General features: G+C 37.9%; 1 protein-coding gene across 6 annotated transcripts in view; it reads left to right on the top strand.

Moving 5' to 3' along the window:
* Positions 1-13248, top strand: part of mef2d (myocyte enhancer factor 2d) — a 48442-nt gene that overhangs the window by 20031 nt on the left and 15163 nt on the right. For 4 of the 6 annotated variants that reach the window (XM_026284041.1, XM_026284039.1, XM_026284045.1 and 1 more), the window contains exon 2: positions 9392-9816. In XM_026284041.1, the coding sequence (XP_026139826.1) occupies positions 9763-9816 (54 nt within the window). In that variant the 5' untranslated portion in view covers positions 9392-9762. Of the gene's footprint in view, positions 1-4736; positions 5149-9391; positions 9817-13248 lie in introns of those variants that run through there. The other 2 variants (XM_026284042.1, XM_026284044.1) reach the window with 2 other exon arrangements.

Genomic DNA, 13248 nt, shown 5'->3' on the forward strand with positions numbered 1-13248 from the left:
TGTTAACAGTGCTTTTCACTTGAGAAAAAGTATGTCAATATTAACAGGAAAGAAAGATCAGTATGTATGTATGTATGTAGTAGCTGCTAGTCTTGAGGCGTATCAGATTATTGTGTCTCATTATCCGGCATTACTTGCGCTTCTCTTTCACCCTTGAGCATTTCTACAGAAACACGAATGACATCTTCCTTGTCTTCTGATTGTGATTTTGATATATTACTGAACCGACAAGCTTATCTTTTGTTTGAACTTTTGTTTTGTTGTGTAACTAAACCACTCATGAGATGTTCATGACGAACCGCTGGCAACATACTCCCATTTCAAGATGTCACATTGATTTCAACGACGTTGTGATGCAAGGGAAGGTGTGTTTGTTTCTCCAAGATCTTTAGTGGCGGCTAGGGATGTAACGATTCACTCAACTCACGACTCACGAATCAATTTTTTTTTTTTTTTTTACAAAATTAGATTGAAGACATTATACAGGAAATGAAAAGGTGTTGTTTTATTAGGCTATTGCTGCAGACGAGCTGAATGAGACACAGATTACTCTGTTTCTCAATTCCAAGAACGCAAAGAACGGACTTGTGTATATCGTCTTATTTTACAGCGTTATATTTTTAACTATGACTGTTAAGATTAATTTTAATATGCCAATAAAAATACTGCAGACTTTCTCTGTGTCTTATAACTTTATTAAAATTAAGCAAAACAAAAGTATAATTGTTTACTTTGAAGAGCCGTCAATTATTTGTGAGAGCGAGATTATAGATAACAGGTTTCCGTACACCGGCCACCTGCAGTGTCTTCTGTGATTTCTAATGGCTCAATTCTCTCAAGTCTGCACTCGATGCATCCTTGATATAAAGAACACATCCGGGCACTTCCATGCATCCTCTTTACTTGCGTTCTTGAGAATTGCAACTGAACTTCGACGGTTAATAATGACGTAAAGCAAGAACACAAGGGCGCAAGATCGCTGAAGAATGCATATTGAGAAACAGCCTCTGCCAGCAGGTGGCGCTTATGAACAGCAGTGATACAGCGTTTCCTTGGTTACCACTGTAAACAAAGCAGAGCTGCACTTATGAACGCTACTTTAATATGCATCTTTCAGAGCCAAGATGAAAAGAAAATACTGTGTAAACTTTTCTAAAGATGGTCATTTCTCCTCATATAAATTCCTACTCCAATTGTATGGCGATTTGTTTGACCTCTCAACCGATTTGAACCGTCACGGTTAATCGTTAGATCCCTAGTGACGGATCAGGGTCATGTAGGGTGAGAGGGAAAAAGATTTACCTGACCCTAGAACAGCATGTTAGTCTGCATCGGTATTTGTAGCCTGATGCAGTAGCCTGAGAGTTTTATCACTTTGGCTTTGCTCAGCCATGTGGCACTGCTGTAAACTGACAAGTTTGACCACATTGTCCACACTGATGCTTGAAACGATAAGTTGGTGTAAACAACAGCCTAAAGTACTGTAGAAAACACAACAGACAACTGTGTTTCATCTGTTCATAAGTGTTTTGTTTGTCATGAGAATATGAAGAAGGAACTGCCTCACATCAGAAAAAAAACACTTTTTTTAGGGTTTAAAGTGGTAACCTAGCATTGTAGTTTGCTTTCAGAGTTGACGAGACAGACAGCAATGGAGTGATTCACAAGCTGAAGACCACAGATCCATTACACCCCTCCCCCTGAAATGCTGTCCTTGCAGTGCCGTACCCACCACCCTCCCCCATCTCAGAGATTGGGTTACGCTTGTGGTCTGGCAGACGTTACACCACCACCACCACCATCTCCCCACTCCTGGAGGAAGTCCAGTGACGGCACTCGGCATCGAACACCGCCGTATCATCAGTATACGTTGTGTACTGGACAAACGTCTGTGTTGAAAAACAGAAATCATGCGCTGCGGTCAGCAGCCGAGTAGCCATATTGGACAGGGTGAGTTCCTGCCATGCGGGGAGGGTGAGTCAACAGGCTGGAAATATCCTGCAGTTGGTGCTGGCAGTACAACCCCAAGGTTGGAGTAAATCGCTGCAGGGTCTCACAAGGCTCCATTTTTGCCCCAGTTTACCTGTTGCTAATGTTTCGAACAACACACAAAAAAAAAAAAACGCTGAGCATGAGGGTGTCTCCTCAAAACACCTTTGCTCTACCACAATTTCTTTGTGGCTCCATGTTGGACCAGCCAAGCTTGTTTTTTGTCTTCTTCACAGGTCATATAGCAGATAAGCTTGCAATGATTTCCTTTTACTCTAGCATAGTTTGGAAATTGAGTTTAAGATCAACATGAAACATCATTTGTGACCTATTTTGCTTAATGAGAGTTAATACCATTCTGGCTGATATTGATATGTTGATGATTGGTTAGATGGTAAGCTTACACATGGCCTATATTAAAATGTTGTTATTCTGTCTAAATAATAACATTTGTAAATGCTAGACGTGTTCAAAAAAATTCAAACAGAGAATTGCTAAAGATCGCCTTTAACAATGTCAATAGGGGAAATGAGCACTGACTAATACATATACGATAAAATTTTTTTAATAGCGGCCACTAACTGATATGGTACCAAAATATTGTCCATCACTATCCATAATGTTGCTTATTTCTAAGCAAAAAGGAATATTCAACAAGACCAGCTTAATTTTATCCATTGGGAATTGCTTCGATGAAAAGCGGCCTCTAAATGACTTTTTGAAGACATCACACATGCAAACAAATTATGCACAACAAGACCATGAATAAGTATTAAGAAAAGTAAATTGTGTCCATTTTGATTTAGTCATTAGCATTGGAGTTTTCTAGTGATAAAAACTGATTTATGTGTATTATGTGATAATCATGGATTATAATTTTTTTTTGAGTAAATGTGTAAAATGCATTTTCATTTCCATGAATTAGCAAAATGAAATTTCCACTTGGAATCATTGATTTATATGATGTAAACACATATGTGTATTTGGTGTATTGGTCTCCATTCATGTCGATTGTAATTTACATTCTGTTGTCACAATATCTTAATCAGCACGTTTAGTTTTCTTCCTCAGTACAAAATAGCTTTTACTAGCTCCGGCAGTGCCGAGATATTGCTGGCGGTGACAGAGCTGTGGTCATGGGGCGTTTTGTAGGGCTGCAACTAACGATTATTTTGATAATCGATTAATCTGTCGATTATTTTTACGATTAATCGATTAATCGGTTTATGTACTTATATTTTAGTTTTTTCCATTTTTTCCCCAAGTAAATTATTAATAATCATTCAGCATAGATTTTTAAGAGATTTTAACCATTTTGCATGGTCATATCCTCATCAAAAATATACCTGGAGTTGTTTTATTATGTTAGTAATCCTTTGTCGAACTCTTCTGCAATCAAAACACTGACCCATACTCTAGCAAAATTCAAAAGGAGATTTCAAATATTGTTTTCACCATGGCAGTCCTTAGAGCTCCTAAAGTAGTTTAACATCCCAAACAAAGCTTAAGGAATCTTTGAGAACATATTTTCACGAAGTATAAGGATAAAACAATAAAATTGCAGTGCATTGTATTTTATTATTTACTGAGAAAAAGCTTTATAGCTTATGCTGTGAAATTGTAAACAATCCTTCGAAAAAAAAGTGCCAATGGCATGAAACCTGAATGGAACTCAAAATTTAAAGTAAAATCCATCAGAAGGTTGTCCAGAAAAAAAAAATTGGGACAAACACAAAAAACCTGCTGTGTGAAAAAGAGCAGTGAATACTTAATATACTCAAACATTTACCTCTCTCATTCAGTCATAATTAGGCTGCAAGTCTGAATTATGAACTGGTAAACGACAAACTGATCACATAACATGTTTGTAAAGCTTTAAATGTTAACTGTTAAAAAGCAATGTTATCAGCTTTTACGACTAAACATTTGCAAACAACCTTGTACTGGAGAATCTGCACAAATAAAATTCTTAGGGGCCGTTCACATATCGCACCTAAAAACGCGTGGAAAACGCTAGTCGCGCCGCTTTCTCCTTCTTTCCAAAGCGCTCGGGCAGAAGCGCCCCTGAGGCGTTTAAATTTGCTAAGCAACCATGACGTGCTCTCTCCATGAGGTGCCCTCTCCATGAAGACCCGGAAATTTCAGCAAAGGATAAATGGATGCGGTGTGGACGCGCCTGGAAAAACGGGCGCATCGCACCGCGTGCGTGTCGCGACCGCGTCGCTTCCATTATGAGAGTGCATACTGCGCGCCTACATAGGAAATAACGAACTTGAGCACGCAAAAGACACGATATGTGAACGGCCCCTTAAACAGTTCAGTAGTGCAGAGTTTACAGGTTACTCTTCATTTTGAAGGCTCAAAGTAAAGTAAAGTACTCCCACTTCCCGCTGAATGCTGCAGAGACGCTGTTCGGGAAGCACGTGACATAAAACGAGGCCAGCTATTGGCTATTCGCTACTTCACCTGCTGTACTGGCTGAGTAAAACCTCCGGTGGCTCATTACTGCCACACTTTGGTCACCGCAGATTTGAAATATGCACGAAATGAGCCGCTTATGGCAAATAAAATTTATTTAGCGACGAATCGATTACTAAATTTGTTGACAACTATTTTAATAATCGATTTTAATCGATTAAATCGATTCGTTGTTTCAGCTCTAGCGTTTTGTATAGTACCAATGTACAAAAACTGTAAACGGCCGAATTAAATAACTCTCTGTCCCAGTCGGTGACCTCCCGCTCTGAGCTGGGAAGGTGATGGATTTCTCAGCACAGCTTTGGACCCGGTCCAAGCCCAGCTCTGGCACGGTCCCTTATCTCCAAGCCCCAGGCCACTCTGCCTCTAGTTACAGGCAGGGATAACAAAACTGGGCTCTCTCACACACACCCTATGTAGGAGATATGCTTACACATGCACACGCGCTCGCAAAGAATACCATATGCCCACACATGGACGAGGGCAGTGTGCGCTTATCCCAGTGGAGCTCTGGTACTTCAGCGTCCTTGCGAGAAGCAATGCAGCCCAACCATTTGGGTCAGAGCTACTTGAAGATGGAGAATTACTCGATATAGTAAAAGGTCACAAACTTGTGACTCTTTTTTTCTTCCCTCTTGGGTTTCTCTATAGCAGCGTGTCTTTGGACGTGTTTACACCAAGGTGTTTTTTCACTTGTTTGCAAGCCTGTGTAAATGTTGCTTTGCTTGTGTTGCACGCTGAAGCTTGGTTCCGCAGGATTTCCTTAGTGGTATGAGCAAGCCGCAACTCAAAATTATAACACCTTCCCCTGTATGTGTGTGTGACAGCTGCATCATACAACGGCTCACCTTTTTGCTCTGAGAGCAGTGAGAAATGCCTTGCTGACAACGTGTTTGTGTGTGTGTGCCTGCGTGTGTGTGTGTGCGCTTGTGCGCTCATGTACATAAATGTGTTTATTTATTGTGTATTAGTTTTCGTGAGCAGAACTAATTTAAGATAAGAAGGTTTTTGTTTTTTGTTGCAGGGGGTTCCCCTAGCAGATAAAACAGAAAGGAACCAGTGTTTATCAGTAACCTTCTTTGTTTGTTCTTTATTGTTTAATTGCGGTGCTTGCTAACCCTCAAGGTTAGAGATCTAAACAAACCCCAGAGTTCCCCAACTTTGTCATTTAACCTGTCCCGTACCATTTGTTCTATAAACTTATATAATACGTAAAATCATGCAGCCTGTTGGAAATGGGCTGTTGTTTTTCTCAGCAATGAGACTTCGAATTTTCACCTGCCTCAGGATAAACTGCATAAAAAAAACCTTCTCACATTGACAGAACTCTTACAGTATCTGGAATTTTCTGACTTCGAGCACAATTTAGCAACCGCATAAAATGTGCTAAAAACCATACTGTACGCCCTAACACCCTGACATTTGTGGTAACACCCCTGAAATTCAGGGGCAAACACTACTCTCATTTTCCTGCTAAAATGTCAAATTAGTCATACGATCACCATCATTCATTCTTTATTAACATTATTTTATGCATATTTGATACATAATGTTGTCAATATAATTAAATTATTCTAATAATCTTTTATTTAGTTTGTATTGAATAAATACTTTAGTTTTAAACAATAATGTAAAAATAAAACTGATTTGATAAATTCTTATATTATTATAATTAGTTATATTATTTATCAGTTTATATTAAGTATTTAATGTATCCTAAATAAAATAATTTCTTCTTATTGACTCTCTAATATCCTCTTGCAGCCCCCAGTTTGAATACCAATATCAAGTTGCAGCATTATCAAGCAGCACTTTATGAGTTCTCTGTGGTTAGGGAGTCTGACTGCGAGGAACCGCAGTCTGAGGACACTTTCCAGGTCCCTTGTGAAGCGATTGAGATCAGAGCTGGGAATTAGCCCCTCTCAGCGCTCACAGGGTTAAAGGTCAAACTCTGACTCTCATTGCAGATAAAGAAGTCTTTTCATGTATTGGCCCTACAGACCAAAACACACAAACGCACTCCGGCTCACTTTGAACTAAAGTCTGTGCTGCTGTCAGCCGGCTGAGGAAACCTTTCCTGTCGACACATCCTCTCCATTTGGAGTTCGAAAACTCACATAAACATTTACGCGCACACACACACACACTGCTCAATATTTTACTGTGAAAGAAGCGATGACGCTTGTGACAGGGATTTTTTTCTGTCATGCCCAGCAGCTTGGATTGTGTTTAAGAGTATTTGAGGTACTGCTTTCTGACCTTTTCTGTCACTCTAGATGTTAGAACAAACAAAAAGTGATGGTGAGTTTGTAGTCCTAGATGTCTTTTTCAGTTGTTTTGTTATGAAAGGAGAACACTGAAGTTAACAGAGCGAGCGGATTTTGTCTCTTAAGACACTTTTCAAGAGAATTTTCAGGCTCAGTTTGAACTTTGACATTGACTAGATTTTTTCCGACCACCAGTCAAAACTGATGCCATAAGCACACCATTTTTTTTTTTTTTTTTCGGTCAAAAATCTCATTTTACTATTACAGATGAGTTTGTTGTTGTTTTATTCAGTTTTCTTAAGTTTATACGCCTGTAATGGGGAAACTTATTTCCTGACTGCTTCTCAGAAGAGGAAAAAATAACCTAGAAGAGTTGATACTTTTGCATTCTCACGGTGCCATCAGCCTATCAGGATTGCTATGATGTAATTTTGACATGTCGGTTGGAACAAACCACAACCCTTCAAAAGTGTTTACTTTACTAGAAGGAATTTGTTTTACAGGAACAAGGTGGAAGAGCTTTTCCAGTCGGTCTTTTTTACAGTCTTTAATATGCTTCTACTCAACAATAACTCTGAAGCACACTTCTTAATTGTGTGCTTTCTCCAAAAGACCTAGAATTTAAAGGTAAAATCAGGGTTATTTGTTGCTTTTTACTGCATGGAAAGTGGCAAGGAAGTAAGAACTTGTAATTCAAGTTGGTCACAACTCACACAATGTTGTCTCTGTGCATGTGCACTTTGACCTGAAATGAGGAAGTTTGCAGGCTTCCCTGATCAGGGAGTCAGTTTGTGTCAGCAGTCATGTGGGGATGTGAGTGTGAGTGTGTACAAGCTGGATTTATATATATATATATATATATATATATATATATATATATATATATATATATATATATATATATATATATATATATATAGAATTGTGTTTTAAGCCCTTGGTTGTTTTTTTAATCGAAGACGGAGATAAAAATAGCATGTTTTAAAATTATCCTGGCCCATATGACAATTCTTAGGCTGCAGTAAATCCATTCATGCAGCCATTCATTCATACACACACACACACACACACAAACTTGTGCCATCTCGCTCCCAGGCATCTGTTCTCACTGTTTGTTTCTACATGGCTTTTTATTATTCTAAAGTGAAAAATTCACTTAACCTTCAAACGTGGCTTAAATATCCATGTTGACTAAACAGCTAAAAGGGAGACTAGTTAGTGAGAGAAGACTGTGAGTGCTGCTGGATGACACACTCAAGCACAGAAACACTTCAGCAGGTGTTTCCCTGCAGGTGAAGATGCTTTAGGTCTGTAAGAGACATCGGCGTCAGCGGTTTGTGAACGAGAACACATAATAAGGCTCTATCAGGCTGTGGAAAAGGGCTCTGCCCAACCATATATATGTGGATGTCATGCGATGTGTTGTTTAGAGGAAACCTAGCTATGCTTGAGGTGAAGTTGTTTATTCTGTCCTGGCAGCTCTTTAAAAGCTTAAGGGTTCCCATAATGGTCCTGAAACAGCAATATCGGGAAATTTCTTAAGTGAAATTTCCCTGCTTGTCAAAGAAATTGACAATATCTTAAAAAGTCATGGAAATTGTTATTGAAGTTTTTGATTCGTTTAGAATTATTTGATAAGCAAGTAATTAATAGATGTGACTCTAATCTTGATAAATGGATTTGTAAAAATCCTTGAAAAATAAAGGAAACTTACTGACAAGAAAGTGTGGGAACCCTTAAGTTTGGAGGCTTGAAATTCTCCCTTCATTTGCTAAAATATAGGGGTGAGTGAGTAGGTGACACAATAATCACAGGCCGCAGATTATTTGACAGGCTCTCCAATAATGGCTTTGTGTTCGAAATTATTGAGAAAAAATATTAGGAATAATCATCTTTAATCAAGATTTTTTTGCCGTCATAAAATTACAGAAGTAGGGTAGCAAGCAGAGCATGTAATTGAAATCTGTTGTAGTTTGTTGGGCTGTTAAATTGGTACAATTAATTATGTAAAATATTGTACATATTGATGTACACTACTGTTCGTAATTTGGGGTTGGTAAGAGAATGTTTTTTTTTTCAGCAAGGGTATACACTATTGTTCAAAAGTGACTGTTAAGATATTTACAGTTACGAAAGAAATCATGTGACTCAAGACTGGAATAATGACTGATAAAAATTCAGCTTGGTCAGAAATAAAAATTACATTTGAACATATATTAAATTGTTTTAAATTATGCAAATATTTCACAATTTTTACTGCAATGAGAATTAAAAAGAAATGCAACCTTTGTGAGCATATTATACTTATAGGCTTATTAAATATAATCTTACCCACTCTAAACTGTTAAACGGTTATGTATATGTGATTCAATGCAATTCATTTGACGAGTTAACCAGCATATGTGATAAAATGATTTAGTATATTTAGTAAATATACTAAATATAGCAAAAGGTTTTTAAGGTAGTATTGTAAGAAGCCCACTTGTCTGTTTTTCACTCTTTTCTAAATTACTTTGATGTTGATACATGCTATATGTAATTTATTTGTGATCCACCCCCAAATTTTTTTTTTAATTGTTTTAATCGATTGACTACCTTAATATTTTGCTGTTGCACCAGTTTTTATTTTATGTTCTGGTCTCTCTTTTCTTTCACAGAATTCATCACAAGACCATCTTCATCTTCATCACCAGATTTTTCCAGGGGGGTTTGGATATCAGAAAAGACACCTGTTGGATGACATGCTGCCTGAGCAGACAATGATCTGAAGGCCCTACCAGGAGGCCACATACTTTCTTTCTTCCTTCCCTCCTTCCTTTTTTTTTATCAGTGGAGGAAGACGGGTGAGCTCAGCTGCCTCAGACAGGTGGCATACAGAGAGAGAGCGAGACTCTCTCACACGCACACATCTTTATACACAGAAGCGACTAGTCGCTGTTTGTGCTCCTGTAGCTCGAGAAATTTTGACCTCTGACCTCACCACACCCCCAACCTTGACCCTACCCCTGCTCGGCCAATCACAGCAGCCATGGGGAGGAAAAAGATCCAGATTCAGCGAATCACAGACGAGCGTAACAGACAGGTGAGTGCAAAGCCTGACTGTCTGCAGTGGCAGTGTTTTTAGTTTAACATAAAAGACTTCTAAAAACTAGTTTTCTCTGAATAAAACACACAGAGTATACTCAGGAGAGCCTGAAAGATATCATTGGCATTTTAACAGAAACCTTTCTTATTAGTTCTGACTTTTTTGGTGAGTTTCCTTAAGTTGCATTAGTGATTTAGACATCTTGTAAAAGACAAACAGTTTGAGGCAAAATCAAATCTTACTTCTCCAGTGCAAGGTTTCTGTTGATATATTGTTGAAGTGGGGATTTTGACGTGTGTAAGTACTTTTTCCCATCCCGGTTTAATAAGCAGAGACAACTACAAGTTAACTACTCATAGGTTGTCTTCCCTTAAGGTGCAAACACCGGTGCTTTCAAAACATTGCTGTTTGTATGAGTGATGAGGTTTTTCAATTTCTGACTCAACTGATGCAGCAGAATTTTGTTTAGTTTTCTTAAATTTTTTAGATATTACAGTTACCTTTAGTTTCTTTAAGTTTTAGTATTAGTTTTTATTCATAATATTGGTACCATATTGGTTATTGGGTTATTGGTTATTGATTTTTTTATTGATTAAAGTGTATATTTTACAGACTGTATTGAATACATAACTATCATGTCATTTCATTAGAAAATCAAATATCTGTTTTTATATAGTACGTTACGAAGTTATGATCCCTTAATTCACTTGTATCATGTCAACCTAATTGATCATCGTTACTTTTAATTTATTCAGACAAAATAGAAATGTAATAGTAGCCTGTGATTATTAGTTTTTAGTCATAACAAGAATATTATCGTCTGCAAAAATTTTAAGCGAGTGCTTTGCAAGTTTTATTCAGTCTATGGATAGAGTTTTACTTGTTTTATTTGTAGTATTTTAGTGCTGCCAAAGATAATGTTGCTGCATAAACATTTTCAGTTCTATCTAGTGTCATTCTGTGGCATTTCATGTTTTTGAAATGTAATTTAAATAAAATGCAATTTAGGGTGCGTTCACACAGGCATAGATCTACGTTTATAATCTGATTAACGTATAATGGTCGGGTTGAATGATGTGTATTTCGTGACATAACTTACTGAACACCCCAATTAATAGTTTAGAGGTTAGTTTAGAAGTATTTAGAGGTTAGTTTAGAAGAGTTTGTTTGCAAGTGGAAGAAGACCCATCTTTTTATAACACATCCTGCAAAGTTTTAAATCTGAAAGTGCACCGCGTATAAAGTTATTGTCACTTGTTTCATCATTGAAACAAGTAGTTTTTAAAACGAATTCCAAGCCATTTCATGTTGACGTCAACATGAAACATTAGTTTATTGCCCGCCCACTTGTTGGTCTTTTCGCGTTGATCTGACTGAAAATGCAAATTCTTCTTTGCCACAAGATGCCGCTTCTGGAGCGGTAAAAATAGCTGTTTCCCCAGTGACGCTATACACAAAGCAGCACTGCGCTCACAAATGCTGCTTTATCAGGTATTACAGCCATGATGAAATGCAGATTAGCGTCACGCAAAGGAGCAGTTAGAAAAAATGAATTGTTGAGCGAATCGTTTGGGAGTCGTTGAGCAAGTAAGGTAAAAATAGATGAATATTCTAAGACAATGAAAATTGACCTTGGATGCATGTCAACCGGTTGTTTTGGAGTCCCAAAACCATAATATGAACTTTTCATTACCCATAATAGGGGCACTTTAATTTTCATGTACTTTGCATGTTAGTTTTCGATAGCTATACAAACAATGCAATGTTTTAGTTTTGTTTAGAGGAGTGTTCGTTTTTGCTGTTTTTTTTATATCCGCCTAAATGGTGTTGACCTAAGCTTCATTTCTGTTCTCTGTTCCAACAGGTAAGCCTGTCATATAAAACCCATTAAATCACAGACTTCACAACAGTGTCCTATTGAAAGCTTAAAGTAATTAATTGTGTTTAGTTTGGAGTTAAATGTTCTACTCAATCTTTCCCTCCATGTTGGTGAGAATGTATGGGAAATGTTGTTCTGGTCACAGTTGTGCTGATAGGTGTAGTCACTCTGACCGGAGCAGGTGTGCATACTCAACCTCAGCTTCGCTGTGTCAGCGCTCTCAGTCTCCCTCAGGTGTGCCTGACTAATCATATTTTTAACAAAGTTGCAAAAAAAGTCTTGTAGTTTGTTTGACCCAGATTAGGACTATTTTATTTTATTTATTTTTTTACTAAATATCCCTTTGAATTGAGATTTCTTCCGGAAATTAATCTGCTTTGCTCATCTTGTCCTTCTGACCTTCCTGTGGTGTAACAGGTATTTGGGCAATTAAAGAATTAAAGAGTGCGAGAAGAGGACATGAACTACAGTCTTTGCTGCAATACAATGTGTCTTTTAATTACCGAACTCCAGCATTGAGGCAAGTATATAGGAGAGGTGTAGAAGAACAGAGGCATCAGAACTGACAGGCGGCAGCAGGTGAGAGAGCGAGCTAGAGTCCGCGTGTGCAGTAAAGGTCAGTAGGTAAGCATTCGGCCCTGAGGTTAATTGGATCGAGAGAGTAGCGGAAAGAAGTCAGGTCGCTGCCTCTCAGCGTTCTTCACAATGATAAAGTTGTGTTCTCCTGTTGCCATTGGTTACCTGCGATTTCTATTTTCGATGGCAATTATGTTGCTGGTGTTTATCCTGGTGCTGGTGTGGAGAGAAGGAACATCAGCTCTCTGATTGTCGAGGTGGAGGAGATTCTTGCACCTAATGGAAAAGGGCTTTTATTTACAGAGATGCAATCACTGTCTGCTAACACTGTCGAGCTCTTAAGGTTATGGAGTCCAGGGTCTGAGCAGAAAAACTTTCTGTCTAAAGGTGGCACTTTTGCTAGCAGAGAGCAAGAAAGCGGTAGAAAACTGTTTGGTCAGTTTTGAGAGAGAAAATCAGCTCTTGGGTGGCAAATCTTGAGTCAACCTCTGTGCACTGCAAAAATTCCTATAAGAGTAATTCACAAAACACTGTTTGGTTTCCATTTGGTTCCAGACCTTTGTGACCTTTCTGTTGAGTTACAAAAGATGGTTTGAAGAATGCAGTTGATTTCATTTTCACCTCGGTATCACAATGAAAAGTGACTGGAGCTTTCAAGCTTCGAAAATAACACAAAACACCATAGAAATATCATACAAGTAGTCCATAAAAATCCATAAAATAAGACAAATTTACCTAAGAAGCAAAACTGCATTAGACATCGTTCTCAGTTCTCATCTCTTTACTCATCCCAGCCTAACCCAGTCTTTCTCTTTTTTATATTTAATGACATTTAATTTAAATGGAAATTGGTTACCTGCGATTTCTAATTTCAATGGCAATTATGTTGCTGTTAACAATTATTAAGTGAAATGTTAACAATTAAGTGAACTCTGAACAAGTCTGGATTCTGGATAGGGTTTATCTGGCTTGTT

The sequence above is a fragment of the Carassius auratus genome, chromosome 16 (assembly GCF_003368295.1).
Source record: "Carassius auratus strain Wakin chromosome 16, ASM336829v1, whole genome shotgun sequence".
Lineage (NCBI taxonomy): Eukaryota > Metazoa > Chordata > Actinopteri > Cypriniformes > Cyprinidae > Carassius > Carassius auratus.